Raw genomic sequence first — 15449 nt, forward strand, 5'->3', positions numbered from 1 at the left:
ATGTATTTATATATTTTTATGTTATGAAGTGTACTCCAGTTGTTTTTTAGTTTCTCTATCGCCTTCCTGAATAGCATAAATAATACATTCATGATTTTTTTTTAAATTTATTAAAATACGTTTTTACGAAACATTTTTAAAACTGTATTCTAAAAAAAATTATTGTTTTAATTGCTAATTATTTTAATTAAAAAAGTCATGTATTTATATATTTTTATGTTATGAAGTGTACTCCAGTTGTTTTTTAGTTTCTCTATCGCCTTCCTGAATAGCATAAATAATACATTCATGATTTTTTTTAAATTGCAAATTACTGCGACTTAATACATTCATTTTATAAGAACCTAATGAAATTATAAATCTCAAATGTTTTTGTTGATCAGGTTTCTATAGGATAAAATAACCAATTAAAAAAAAACATTTTTGTTAAGGTTAAAGTGGTTAAAATTTCTCCTCTCTATATCAAAACACTGTCTCTATCCTCTAATATTGTTAATTAATGAAGCAAATTAAACTCAAAATGTATTCCCCAGGTATTATAATTTGATATTACATCTAAAGATATAATCAAAAGCTCATATAATTTATTTGTATTCCATGTATAATTGGACTGTTTTTGTTATTGAAATAGTTATACTACCTTAATTAATCTAATTAAACTAATAGAATCTAATAAAATCATGTTTTTTAGAAGCGAATTACTCTCAGTATAAAATGTATATTTATTTTTTCTTAATAACTATTTTCTGCTCAGTGTATTTAGTTATGCCTTAGGAATGGAAATTCTTGATATTTTTTTTTGGTCAAAAATGTAATTGACTAATGATTTTCCTTCTGAAGTAAGGCTCAGTGATACATGTTTAATTTGTTGTGTATGGAGAGCCAGAATGCACAGCTATTTATACAGTACATGTATTAATAAGAATCCAAACTACTTGTTGTGCACTAATTAACCACAACTTTATACAAGCAAATGTTCGGGTCATTTAAATGTGTACAATATTTGGGTTTAGCTAGGTGACTTTAAATGTGTACAATTGGGTTTAGCTGGGTGACTTTAAATGTGTACAACAATTTGATTTAGCTGGGTGACTGTAAATTGTGTACAACATTTGGGTTTAGCTGGGTGACTTTAATGTGTACAACATTTGGGTTTAGCTGGGTGACTTTAAATGTGTACATTTGGGTTTAGCTGGGTGACTTTAATGTGTACAACATTTGGGTTTAGCTGGGTGACTTTAAATGTGTACATTTGGGTTTAGCTGGGTGACTTTAAATGTGTACAACATTTGGGTTTAGATGGATGACTTAAATGTGTACAACAACTTGATTTAGTTAGGTGACCTTAATGTGTACAATCCTTGTGTGCAATAGCTCTCTCTGGTTTGTGATTACAATATTTTCATGTTAATCAGTCTACTTAGGAGATGATTGGGGTTAGGGGGGAGGGGGGAGGTCCTTTAACCCCCCTTTGAATATGTGTGTACTATAACAATTGTTATCAAGCACAAATCAGCATAAATCATTTCTCCATGTTAGAAGACACTTAAAGTAGCAAACCTCATTTTATACATTGAAAGATTTTTTTTTAAAATTAACATATAATTTCAAATTACTAACCGAACTTGTATTGCTGTAGTCAATCACAAGTAATATTATAAAACAGTTTTTTTTTTAAAACTCAGGTAATATTAGCTAAAGTGCTGATAATTTAATTTATATGTAGCTATTTTTAGTCAACCATCCTGTACCATTGTATTTGTATATACTGGTAAAAAAATGTTTTTGTTTTAAAATTTTGGCTTTGTGTTATCTGCCTGGTTGTATGTTGAATGTTTTCCCTTATGTGTAAGTAATAAGCTGTAAATAATGTGTACAGTAAAATGCTTTATCAGGTCTGGCTTTGTTATGTTTTGATTTGGTTTGTTTGTTTTTCACTAAAGGGTGCAAGGGAAAGGGTGAAGTTTGATTTGCAATGGTTTTGAATACCCCAACATTGACTTTTGAATCTGGTATGGACTACTGTTCTTTATTTTTAAAAAAAAATAGGTTTTTATTATATCAGCTTTGAAATAAAATACCTAAACCTAGCACTATCATCCAGAGTTTCCTCCAGGCATCTCTTCTGGGGGAACAAAAAGGAATTTATATAGATAGAAAATATATTTTTTATCAGTGTCCACCCCCCCCCCCCTTTCCCCGAGAAAAAAGTCTGGAAAAAACACTGCCATCATCTAAAGGTAATAGTTTTTTTTTTTAATCAGATTTGAAATAAATGCCTAAACGACTATCATTTGATTACATTATGTTTGGGGTGGTCAAGTCGGCTGGACACCGTGCTATCCACCAGAGATCTGGTATAGTAGCCCTGTTCACCAAAGATTTAATTCTACTACCATCATGAATGATTTACTTTTTCCTGAGTCGGGGAATATTTACAGTGATCTCCCCTTACCTAGTTCACACGGTTACCTGACCTTTACACTGCTGCATTCATTGGAGAGTACTGTATAGAAAATTAGATTTTCATTGACCTTCACCGTCTGCAACTTCGATACAGATGAGGAGGGAATAGGAAAAGTATTTATTTTAAAAAAAATCAAGTCAACAATTGTAAAATTTATTTTCAAGCATGAATCAACAGGAACATAAATAGAAAAAAAAAAGTACATTGTAATGTAATTGCTGTATAAATAATACGAAAAATCCTGTCACTTAAAAAGTACGTAATAAATATATGCTAGCAACAGCTATGGTTAATTTATAAAAGTATATGAAAACAACATAAGTAGCCTACTTCTCTTTTTTTTAAATACACCTTATGATGACATAATTATGTCAGTACCAATGGCGTCACAAGGTCAGGTGTCATCCGGTGCGGTATGACTATTTCGCATTTTCAGTTTGGTGTCACCCCAACCCCCTACTATTTTATCATTTAAGCTGGATAAAACATTATTACTATTTTCGATTTGGCGTCACCCCCTAAATGGTGTCACCTGGTGCGGACCGCACCCCGCTCAAGACATGTGACGCCATTTGTCAGAACTGATAATACATTAATAAACAGGCTAACAAGCAAAGAGCTTAGCCGAAAACATTGTGTTAGTTCTACGGCTGATTAGGAAATACACGTGTATTCAACATTCAATACTCGGGCAGATGAGGCTCGATAGCTAGGGACAGCAACTCTTCTATGAGAGACAGCTTCAAAATCAAAACAACTGCCTTGCACAGAGTTTCCATGCATCCTTTTTTAGCCCCTTCCCCCCAAAGAAAGTCTAACCCCCCCCCCCCCCCCCCCCCCCCCCCAATGAAATGGAATTTATAGACCCAGAAATGGTTTTAAAAGTCTAGAAGAAAAACTGGCCTTGTAGTTTGTTCTTGGTTGGACAAAGGCTATGGAACCAAATCCAAAAAGAAAAGCAGGCTGAAATCGGAGTCAACGGTCTATAGTCTATACTATATAGCGCATAAAAAAGTTGACACGTAATACTTAATAGTGTTAGAGTGAATCCTTTCCAACACTAAAATTAAGAACGAAGAACAAGATAAAAAAAAAACATTCAATAAAACCATTTAAAAATATGTTTTTAAACCAAGTCTTTTCATTAAAACAAGGCCTGCGTTAAGATCCTATAGGCCATAGAAATGTTGATGCCGAGACCGGCAAAAAACACCATAGCCCGACTGGGCTGGGGGATGGCGAAGATGTAGAACACCGTGTGGAAGAACCGGCTGATGGTGAAAATACGGAAGTGGATTCTGGCCGTCTCGTAGGCGGGGCCGGTGGCCACGTAGAGGAGGCCAAGTAGGACAAAGGGGATCACGTTCTCAAGGTCGTTTCTGTGACATCTGTCAGAGAAAAAGATTAATATATTCGTGGGTTCCAGTGTTTCTTCCAGACTTTTTTCTCTGGGGGGGGGGGGGGGGGGGGGGACACTGTTAAAAGTTTATATTTTCTAAATAAATTCCCATTTCGTTCGGGGGGGGGGGACTTTCTTCGGGAGGGCTCCGCCCCCCTCCCCTCCCCCTCCGAAGAGATGGCTGGAAGAAACTGTTGATATATATTCATATTTCTTTCATATACAAGTTTGGTCATGTAACTGTAGGAAGTCCCTGAGTCCACCCAGCTCTGAATGGTACCTGACTTAAATTGGGGAAGTAATGGCGGTTGGGCATAGTTCTGGCCTTAACATGATAATAACATCCATTCATATGCCGATGTAAAGAAACATGTGAAGTCTACTTCATCTGCCCTCTGCATCGTTAGGTCTGAGAAGGGAACTTAACTTTTTTTTTTTCTATTTGGATCTCGGTTCGGACCTGTCAATGTTTGACGTTCTAGAGTACATCCCAACTTACCTGTGGAAAGTAAAGGCAGATGGGCATAGTGCTGACCACACTATCCCTTCATGTTTCGATGACATGAATAGACAAAAACAAGTGTGAACTCAAATGCCGCCAAACCTTATCAGTCAGAGGATAAAAAACTAACCTAGCACCCCACAGTTCAACAACTCCACGGGTCAAACAAACAATTTGAAGACGAGCTGCTATAGTGTCAATAAGGATGGGGACGTAAAATATGGCGAAAAAAAAAGTCTGACCTTCGAACTCTATCGACGTTCTCTGTGCTTGGTTTGTTTTTCTTTACATCTTTAGAATCGTCGTCCTTCGTTTTCTGTGAGATAAACATCAAGTTTAAGGTTATATTCAGGTCTAATCAGAGGTGGAGGGGTTGTGTCCAAGAGACCCGGGAATTTTTTAAAGGGACCCCCCCCCCCCAACCACAGATTAAACATTCTCATTGTGTATTTTCCCCCATCAAAGCTTGATGGTCAACCTCAGCTTGATAGAAATTCACGAGACCAATTAATTTTCGTTAATTAATCAAAGCACTAAAATGCCTCGTACAGCACCGTTCCTATAAAGGGGGGGGGGGGCACCGGGGAAAATCCCGGTAGAGGGGCGGGCAAGTCCACCCATGGGTCTATTCTAATGGCTGACATTTGGTACTAGGGAATGGGCACGTATTATATAGGAAAACAACAGATGTCAGCCTCCTACCTCATTCATCCAACCAGCCTAATATCAAAAGAGCATTTATTTTGCCATAAAATTTAAAATAAAGAAAAATCAAAAGATATGGCTACGTAATATTACTTTAAATAGCCATCTACTGCATATAACATTAAATAAATTTTCCCCGTTGTATTTGATAAATAGTATATTATATGAAATATATGCACGATTCTCACTTGACATAATAGTTGTATGAAAAGAGCGGGAAACGAGCCACTAACATTGGTGAGTTATAAAATAAGCAAGCACCCAATGGCCTGGGAGATATTGAAGAAATATAATTTTTTATAGAAAATTTATTTATTTTAGCAAGTGTACTCCCCACCCCCACACCGGAAATTTTTAGTGCCTCTTTGAAAGCTTCACGAGAGAGAACAATATATGAAAGCAACCCTGGTCGATACTCGATGATGATACTTCGCTGTATAAATTAAAATGTAGGCCCCCATTATGTTCTTTACTTTATAAATCTGATTGTAAGTTAATAAATTAGTGCTGGATTGTATGGGATGAAAAACGATGTCTTATAGCTCTATCAAGATTTAACTGATAGTCTTATTAACAATTGAGACAGGGGCCCCTCTTTATCTAAATCAACCCCATTTGATTAGAAACTGGATTGGCCGTGTTTAGTTTAGCTACGCCTCTTCTGTTTTTACATTCACAAGTTGTTTTTTTTTTTAAAAAAAAGGGGGGGGGGGGTTGGTCAGTAAAGAATGCGCCAACTTTTACAAAAGGTTTGCAACATCTGAATAAAATAATACCAAAAAAAATATTTGACAACCACTTGTGTGTCGAGGTGTAAAGAAGAACCAAAGTTCTCGTTCAAAAAAAAAAAAAATTATTAGCCCCGCCCCTTCACCTTGATCCAGTTACTTCACCAATGATAACAGGCGTGTAGCAGCGTCTCCAGGGGAAACTACTCTTCCGGCACGGAGAGCGAGAAGTAAATAAATTCAAGCTTGGCCAGTTAGGCTATGTATCTAAATTATTATTAATTATATGATGTAACTGGCATTTAATATAAAAAATAAAAATATAATTAGTCTATAACAATCAGTTTAAAATGTGTATTCGTGTAGAAAAATTGAATCATAATGCCTACCTGTTTTGTGTTTTTATCGAACATATAAAACGCTGCCACTGTGATCAGACTCATAGCGCATGTCTTGAGAAGAACTAACGCGCAATGTCCCAAAAATAGACGATAGACAGGATTTTCTAGCACTAGTAGGTCGTTGGCAGACATAGTTTTAAACGTAGTAGTAGATGTAGGCCTGTTACTGCCAAGCAAGCTGCTGAACGCTTTAATTCGATTCAGACTACAGGCCCTATAACACTCTATATTTTGTTAAAATTTTGTTTGTTAAATTTCTACCTCAATACACATCTCACTGTGGCGAATAACACAAAAACATTGATATTTTAACCTTTAAATTGAATATAAACTGATCACCAGTTACATTTACTTATAATAATACAATGTAACTAATTATATTTAAATATTTTTTAGCTAAATTCCGTTTATAATAACTATACAACAAAAAAGAGAAATTCACACAAGCTTTTTTTTAAAACACATCATATGGCCACATTCGTGACTGGTATTCCCCCTGTGCACTTGGCAAGCTTTGAACTTTGGACCGCGATAACATAACTGCTACAGACTATAAAAAAGCACAACACCATAATTTACAAAGTCCGTTTATTTTTATCAAAGGTGAATAATTAATCAGTCCATTTTATTTTTAATCGAGGGGTAAATCTAGGCCATGCTGGAGATTGGACCATCCGGTTCTGACTAGCTTATGGGTGTGTTTTTTTAATAGGAAAAAAATTACTCTTTATATTAATAAAGAAGGAAAAAAAGCCTCAAAGTACTTTGAAAGGGTGGTAAAAAAAAGTTTCCCTTTTCAAACCAGACGGTCTATGGGGTAAGAAAACCAAAATAATCGTTTGGAGAAAATGCTGATCATGTAGACTAGACACTAATGTACACCCCCGCCTACATCTGCCGTGTATAAGCTGGAATTCTCATAATAAAATGATTAGGCATTGTGTAGAATGTCTGACATGGACGGCAAAGAATACCAGACTGGGGAACTGGCAAAGTATTAAATAAGAAGGCAGTGTTTCTTCCAGACTTTTTTCTCCGGGGGGGGGGGGGGGGGGGGGGGCGACATGATATTTTCGAGGTGGGGGGGTCAACATTTTCCGGGGAGGCCGACACTAATAAATGTATATCTTTACTATATAAATTCCATCTCGTTCAATGGGGGGGGGGGGGGGGGGGGTAGACTTTCTCCCCCCCCCCCCCCCCGAAGAGATGCCTGGAAGAAACTCTGCAAGTAGGGCTATACTCTCTCCAGAAGTTTTCTCAATATCTTACCCAAAGTGTCATTTTCAACACTATAAAGTCCAGGACCTAACTAGACAAGGTGCTGAACATATAGAGGGACGCATATATGGTCATCCATAAATGACGTCACGCTTTTAAAAAATAAGTTTTACCTCCACCCTTCCCTATCGTTACACATGATTACAAAAACCAAGCCCCCCCCCTCCTTTGACAGTGTCCGCCCCCCGGAAAACTTAGTCCGCCCCCCCCCCCCCTGAAAATTTCAAGTGCATCCCCGGTCTGGAAGAAACACTGCTGCTCAGTCCCCTCAAAGTTGTAGTTTAGTTGTTTTTTAAACATCGATTTGTTTCTAAAATATTGACTTAGTTCGGTCAAAATAGAGTGTTTATCAATTTCGATTACATTTTTACAAAATAAGTTTTTTGTTACGCGAAGTAGCGGCTAATACCCCTCTCCCCCACTTCTATTAGTATAATGTCATTTATGGACGACCCTTATATCTTTGTGAGCGCGCACAAAATACAAACAAAAGCTGAGTCCAAATGAAAACCAAATAAACAACGCTTAAAAGTGCCTGAGATTTTAAAAGTGCTTTCATAGCGGTAAAAATGTTCAGCGCTCTACAGACCAACTGACCATTGGGAGCATTGTTTCACACTGAATCTATTATGCCATGGTAACAGTTTCATGCTACTCCCTAAGCGCTAATTGCCAACCGTATTTCGAGAAAGGGGTTTAGTGGTCATCCACATCTCAAGCAGTGTTTCTTTCAGGCCTCTCTCCGAGAAAGTGCTGAATTGTCAAAGGCAACTCGAGAAAGTGCTGAATAGTGAATATTATCTCGAGAAAGTGCTCAATAGTAAACCGTATCTAGAGAAAGTGCTGAGTAGTACATATTATCTCGAGAAAGTGCTCAATCGTAAACCGTATCCCGAGAAAGTGCCGAATAGTAAACCGTATCTAGAGAAAGTGCCGAATAGTAAACCGTATCTAGAGAAAGTGCCTCCACGCTTATATTACGATCTACGACTATCGATGAACTTTTCTGTTTGCCATCTGATAGTATAGTCCTATTCGTTTAAAGCAGGGGTCTCCAAACTTTTCAGTCCGAGGGCCGCATCAACTATCAATTTTCAGTTCGGGGGCCAGTTTCTTCCAGGCATGTCTTTGATTTTTCTGGTCAAAGTTCCTCAGCCATCATCAACAAACGATTTTTTCGGTGGACAAAAAGATCTCCGCGGGCCGGATGAGAGGACCTCGCGGGCCGCATCCGGCCCGCGGGCCGTAGTTTGGAGACCCCTGGTTTAAAGGCATGTAATGTACGTTGAGATGAGCAGAGTTTCTTCCAGGCATCTCTTCGAAGAAAGTCTACCGCCCCCAGAGGCGTAGCGACCTTTCCCGGCGCCCGGGGACAAACTTTCGATTTGCACCCCCCCTCGAACTTTTTATTTGCACCCCCCCCTCAAACTTTCAATTTGTTTTTCCAACCCATTTTGGCGCCCCCCCCCCCTAAGGTCGGCGCCCGGGGATATATGTCCCCCCGCCCCCCTCGCTACGCCTCTGCCGCCCCCCCCCACACCCCAACGAAATAGAATTTATATAGAAAATATAAAAATATATACTTTTAACAATTTTAGTCCGCCCCCCCCCCCCCCGCCCGAAAATTTCAAGTGCTTCCCCCCCCCCCCCCCCCCCCGGAGAAAAAGTCTATAAGAAACGCTGGAGATGCGTCTGGTTGTTGCATGTATTTTGAGCAGGGTACTCATGAGACATAGTGCCTACATGTTTTCTCTCATGTCTCATTTAGACCTGCGCGTCTATTGAATGGGCCTATATATGCGAGGCCGCCGGTCACGTGATCAGTATTTTACCATCTGCTTCCCCACACTGCCGATTTAGACTTGTTGTGAACGAATTGGTTCTGTGCTGCTTTTTTTTGGGTGCACAAACGCATCAGCAGGGCAGGGATAAATTAAGCTTGAAATTAAGCCTATGAAATTTATATAAGAAAAAAAATCTTATAATTTTATCAATACGAGAACATTCTAGGTGGGGGGGGGGGATCTGGGTGGAATCCGGTCATCCACGGCCCTTTTAATCCGCCATTGGCCACGTGCGTTGAAGTTGAGTAAGGTTTTAAAAATAGGAACAAAAATCATGACAAAACGGCTTGGGGGTCATCTGAATTCTGAACATTGAGTTTGCATTTTTTCTTAATCCGGGAAATGCAGCATTGAACTGCTCACGCAACCCTTACACTAATCGACTTCACAGAAACGCATGTCCTCTACTTCACCCACCACGCCGATTGCTATTTCCTTAGTGGTGCCTGTTCGAACTAAGTACCTATTCTTCTAAAAATAGCTTATTCTGATCTGTGATGACTACGACGATGAGCGACTAAAGCCTTCCAGCGATATGGCGTGAACTACTGACCTAAAAATGTGGAGGTAATCTGTTAGGAAGTATTGGGATACAGGTTTAATAGAGTATGTGGTAGCGTGGCCGAGCGGTCTAAGGCGCTGGTTTAAGGCACCAGTCTCTTCGGGGGCGTGGGTTCGAATCCCACCGCTGCCAAGTTTTTGTTTTATTTTAGCAAATGACTTTTATATCGAAAAATAAATGAATGTGGTATTTTCTGTTCCCAGCCTTCAAGAAAACTTTGTCAAAATGATTTTAAAAAACCCCACTAAGTAGGGTATGCAATAGCATAACATTGTAAGAAAATACACACACCTCTCAGTTTAGTTTGGGGCGTGGTTACTGTAATAAGTAGGCGAACGTAATAGAATAGAAAAAGTATTCAAATAGAAAATTAGGCCTAAAAGCGATCGATCAGTAGAAACGTATACAAAATGTTAAGTAGGGTACTAAACAGTAAGCCAGAAATTCTACACTGGGCTTAATAAATTGTTTCTGTTGCTGTGGCATATAAGGCTGGTAAGCAGGTCACCGAACAGTTCTACAGCTCAATAAAACCTGCATGAGCCATATACCAGCCCATAATGTTTCTGCTTCTGAACATCGAAATCTGTATGTAAATTTAGATACTTTGATCTAATCAATTCTCAATTTAATAAGACAAAACTATGGCAGCGGTGGGATTCGAACCCACGCCTCCGAAGAGACTGGTGCCTAAAACCAGCGCCTTAGACCGCTCGGCCACGCTACCACTTAAGAGTTCCGGAGATCCAATTGTTGACACTAATTATATAAAAAACAATAACTTTTTGTTATTGATTTTTATTTTATAGCCATGTTTTTTAAGGGATTGGTAAAGAAAGGGGGTTACGTTGTTTTTTTTAATGCTGTATTTAAATTTAGTCTTTTCCTTTTTAATATTTTATTGTAGGCCTATTTATTTACTTTTTCTTTTATAAGGTTATTTCGTATTCTATTCAGACTTGGCAAGTTCATTTTCACTGATAGACCTGTGGCCTGCTTTTACTTTCTTTCACCTAATCAGTCGTGTTCGTTGCTTTTATTTATTTTAATTACAGCATCACACCATCCTTTCTCTTAAGTACAATAGCTTGCTTCTTTTTGGATACATTTTATGATAATTTAATATATGCTTAGGGCTAAAGGTTACCTTTTTAATGGGTTGTACTTGATTGTTGTTAACAGTTTTTAAAAAAAAAAACGTCCCTACATAACGGATACAGAAGTTTTAGATATTTTAGAAGATAATTGTATTAAGATTAGGTCTAAGCTAATCCCAAGGTTAGCCATATACCGTTAGGATCAGGATTAGGCTATATTTGTATTAAAGTAGGCTAGTAACCGGCGCTACTAGCTATACAAATGTCAATCTATGTTTGATTAATCTGTGAGTAGTATTGGTCTTTCAAGTTATAGATTTCATTTTACTTGTTAATTTTAAACCAAATTGGCAGGTTTTTAAAAAAGGTTGTCTCCCATAATGTGTGTTATCGAGTGTTAATTAAGCAGTTGCATCCCCTGTTTGTCTATTTTGAACAATAGATAATCTGATTAGATGATAATAAAGTATATTACGTCTTTTAAATCTAATATTTAAAAAAAACGATAGTAAAAACTAGCAACATAAAGTGACGGCGGTACATAATTTCGCATGCATGCCTTTTGTAGAGTACCGGGTCAGCACTTTTAAACTTTTAACTTGCGAAGTGTTAAATTTGTACAGCACAAACATAATATTCTATTTTGAAGTTTGATCTCTAACATTTTACAACTTAGTTTAAGAAATACAACATCAATGGGGTGGGGGGGGGTGGACAGAGGGAAACTGTTCTAGTTATAGGCCTCAATTTTCTGTTAGGTAACTTCATCAATCTTCCATCACCATTTAAAATTCCCCCCCCCCCCCCACACACACACATTCATCCCCTGTGATTAATTGAAGGAGTGTAAGTAAACATGCAGGTGCCCATTAGATATGTGTCTGTTGGAAGTCCCTGGTCATCAAACAAGCTTGGACAATGCACATAAAGTGACCCCCCCCCCACCACCACAACTGCTTTAAAAAAACAAACAAAAAAAACTAGATCTATATTGTAAATTTCAATGCCTGATAACAAAGAATTACTTGTTGATACTTTTCTGAAAGTTATCAAGACTACAATGGTAATCTATAAATAGACCTGAGTTCACAGGGTCATTTTCCTCGATTTGTGTCAGCACCACAACGTAATGCTGACGTGATGGACTAACGACTCGGAACAGGGGCGGCAACCTGCACCCGCATCAAGGGCAAGATGTTTCGGTGATGTCCCATTTATTACATTTGATGGATTTTTCCGATGGGGAGAAATTCAGAGGCCCATATTACACCAGTCGCTTAATCCGCCCATGAACCTTGCTTACTTTAATTAAACTTTGAAGACGAATTTTTAATATTTGGTTCAGCACTAGATATCTAGATCTAGAACGAAAACTAGATATTATAGAAAACAAAAAAATCAAATCATTAACGATTCTAAATGCGAATTTTAAAAAGAAATATAAAAATCTTATAACGTGGAGTTAGAAAATTTGGCTTAGTTGATTGCATTCAAATGCGGAAGCGATCGTTAGCTTTGGAAAAACAAACATAGCACAGCGACCAAATTGTAATTTACAAATTTTAGGATTGCATAAATCTTGTGATACTGTTTCAAACAGTGCAGTAAGTTATGTTTAGGTGATTCTTAGGATTAGACTTAAAATAATTTTAGTCATGCACTTCCCAATTTAATAAAAAAACTTCCTTAGTTCTGAGCAGCAGTGGCTGAAATTCATTGAGTTCAGCAGACAGTTCAGCAGTCTGCTGTAGACTCAGTCAAAATTTTTTTAAAGTCAATAACTTTTGTGTTTTTACGAGTCTACGAAAAAACGACGTTTAGAATATTAAATCTACAACTAGACTCTAGATCTATTATCTAGATCTAGATCCTACTAGATCTAAATCTGGATTTAGATATCCCAGCATCTAGCCTAGATCTATAATTTTTTTTAATCTAAATTTTTAATTTAGTAACTATTAGATCTAGACTCTAGATCTAATTACATTTAGGGCCTATAGGACTATAGGTACAATATACAGTAATAATTACTAATTAGGCCCTAATAAAAATTGACAGTAGGGGGCCTAATTGTAATTAATTAGGCCTACTAGATTCTAATTATTTGGCAATGAAAAAAATAAAAACAACAAATTGTTGGCATTTTTATCATTTAAAAGTTTTTGGAGAAGAAAATGTTTAGTCTAGATCTAGTTTCAATTTTAGATCTAGTGTGTAGTATTACTAATTTACTTAAAATTCCTACTAGGCCCTACATCTAGTAAGTTTGTCCAGTTTTAATTTGTATAACTACCTATAGTATAGCCTAGTTAAAGAATAGTATTGATAAATTCTCTTACAATTACAAAACTATCAGTATTAGACCTACAATATAAATTATAAATATTATAAATTATGATGTGATGACAAGGTCTAAGTAAGTAGGCCTATTAAGTTAAAAAAAGGAAAAGTGTAAACTTAGGTTATTGTTACCAGTGTGGAACAGCGTATGACTGTTATGATGTAGTGCTGGTACAATTACAGGCTGTACCTAGCAGTGTTTCTTACAACTATGCCTATAAGCTGCAATAATGAATTTTCAAAAGCCCTGTGGAGTAAATTGTCTGGAAGAAACACTGAACTTACTAAGTTTCTAATACCCTTAATTTGAAATTGAATTGGAGCCTAGTTCTTCTTCAACAATATTGCAGGATTTAGTGCATATTAACATCACACTTTGCTAGTATTAAAAATAAACACTGGCTTTAGCAAGCCCTGTTCCTATCCTTCTCTTTTTTCCCGAATCTTAATCTTAACACTGACATTAGTCTAGACGCAAAAATCTGTACTCTTAGAACTATTACCTGTCCAGACTAATTTAAAAATTGTTATTTTAAATAACTAAAACTGTATAATATTAAAGTATAACAATTATAAGCTAAATAATGTTGATTGTTAATGTATCATGTTTTTTTTTAAAATTATATACTTCTGGTTTTATTAACAATTCTTGATAAATGTTTACAAGTTTTAATAGTTCTTAGAGCACTTAAAGCCAAATTTTACTGCAGAACTATTTCTTATACCGGTTCTTACTACTACAGTAATAAACAAATCAGGAGGTTAGTAGTTTACTGAAGTGTCGCACTGTCTTCGTGACTGACTGATGTGCTGTGGACTGTGGTTAAAATAAAACCATGTCTGCCGGACAATCAGAACATGCCAGAAGAACGCAAATAGCACCGGAACCCGATGAGGAGAAAAAACTAGTCACTAGAAGTCCAGAGAAATTTCTAGAAGGTTCTTCTGATGCAGATGTAGTTGATGGCCGCATTCTCAAGGAGTATGGTGAGTACACAAAGTTTATAGTTGTTCATCAAACACTGATGTTTTTACTGGCGTTTCTTTTATTGGATGTTGTTGTTTAAGTTTTCTTTTGTAAATGTTGTTTAAATTTTTCTTTTATTGTATGTTGCTGTTTAAGTTAACTTTGGTGTCTAACATGAAATGGCCATATGTAGATTTTATATGTAGTAATCTGTTGTGAATAGTAATACACTGTAGCATCTAACTCTAACCTTTACTCTCTATAATACACAATCAGTCAACAAATTTATATACCATCTTCCCAATGTTATATTTCAAAAATCCAGAAACAACCACCCCCAAAGAAACAAAAGAGCTAAAAACATTTGTTTAAGTACATATTTTATTAAATAACAATTATCAAAGAGCTAACAATATATTGAAAAATAATTTAACATACTAGTTCCTGCAAGTCTTTGGAGATGGGAGATGAAACCCTACTGAGTCTTTATTTTTAAAGTTTTAAAAGTTTTATTTTAACTGGGAACTGATCACGGTTTTGTCTACAGATCTTGTGGTTCATTTTTAGCGTTTTTTTAGGGGTGAAAATTGTAAAATAAAACTTCATCAACATACCTAATCTTACCCCGTATTATAGTATTAGCAGGTTTAGTAGTAAATAGCGAGAGTGATGTTTTCAAGAAGAAAATAACAAACATTGGGTAGAGGAGGGCTGAAGTAGCCTAATTGTCATGGGGTGTGTGTGACTTTTTGTACGTTTGTGCAGTCACAAATAGATTTATCACCAGCATATCTCTCACCCTCCACATCGACCCGTGCATTAAATCAGTGACGTCATTTACGCCCCCCCCCCCCACCTGCACCCTACGGAATTTATCTCCTCACGTTGAGAATGACCCACCCAACACAGTTTGTCTCCCTTGTATTATCCTCTTAACGTTTGTGTTAGCATCGACGTGTGATTGTGTTTGTGAATTACTTCCCTTGGACTTTGGAGTTGTTTTTTCTATCACTATGTGCTGTTATTGAGTCATGGCACTAAAGCAGTTGTTATTTAGGCTAATAAATATTCATTCCACTCGTCCAGCTATAGCGCCGTCCTGTACTTGATAGTCTATGACAGCTGTGTTAATTGTATAAGCGGTGGCGGCCGATTG

General features: G+C 36.9%; 2 protein-coding genes and 2 non-coding genes across 7 annotated transcripts in view; 2 read left to right on the plus strand and 2 right to left on the minus strand.

Annotated features, from left to right (window-relative positions):
* Positions 1 to 3574: 3574 nt before the first annotated feature.
* LOC131941843 (microsomal glutathione S-transferase 1-like) lies at positions 3575 to 6341 on the minus strand. Its single transcript, XM_059301405.1, has 3 exons — positions 6191 to 6341; positions 4611 to 4684; positions 3575 to 3855 (listed from the first exon to the last, which is right to left on the minus strand). Exons 1-3 carry the CDS (start codon positions 6332 to 6334, stop codon positions 3612 to 3614), a joined length of 462 nt encoding a protein of 153 aa, XP_059157388.1. The 5' UTR covers positions 6335 to 6341; the 3' UTR covers positions 3575 to 3611.
* A 3598-nt stretch (positions 6342 to 9939) lies between these two features.
* On the plus strand, positions 9940 to 10021 carry Trnal-aag (transfer RNA leucine (anticodon AAG)). Its single transcript has one exon. It is a non-coding gene; the product is annotated as a tRNA-Leu (tRNA).
* A 513-nt stretch (positions 10022 to 10534) lies between these two features.
* Trnal-uag (transfer RNA leucine (anticodon UAG)) lies at positions 10535 to 10616 on the minus strand. The gene has a single exon. It is a non-coding gene; the product is annotated as a tRNA-Leu (tRNA).
* A 3460-nt stretch (positions 10617 to 14076) lies between these two features.
* LOC131941819 (choline transporter-like protein 2) overlaps positions 14077 to 15449 on the plus strand; it is a 32835-nt gene continuing 31462 nt past the window's right edge. For all 4 annotated transcript variants that reach the window (XR_009386682.1, XM_059301364.1, XM_059301363.1 and 1 more), the window contains exon 1: positions 14077 to 14313. Coding sequence is in view for 3 of the 4 variants with exons in the window: in XM_059301364.1 (XP_059157347.1) it covers positions 14163 to 14313 (151 nt within the window). In the remaining variant the exon portion in view is untranslated. The remainder of the gene's footprint in view (positions 14314 to 15449) is intronic.

This window comes from Physella acuta, unplaced genomic scaffold (assembly GCF_028476545.2).
Source record: "Physella acuta isolate Inbredline_101_S28 unplaced genomic scaffold, ASM2847654v3 ptg000374l, whole genome shotgun sequence".
Classification (NCBI taxonomy): Eukaryota; Metazoa; Mollusca; class Gastropoda; family Physidae; genus Physella; species Physella acuta.

Bases quoted from the DNA above. Each gene is read 5' to 3' on its own strand.
- LOC131941843 (XM_059301405.1), bottom strand. From the start codon at position 6,334: ATGTCTGCCAACGACCTACTAGTGCTAGAAAATCCTGTCTATCGTCTA. The intron at 4,685-6,190 runs GTAGGCATTATG...TTTATCTCACAG, and splicing joins TCGATAAAAACACAAAACAG to AAAACGAAGGACGACGATTC. The intron at 3,856-4,610 runs GTCAGACTTTTT...TTTCTCTGACAG, and splicing joins AACGTCGATAGAGTTCGAAG to ATGTCACAGAAACGACCTTG.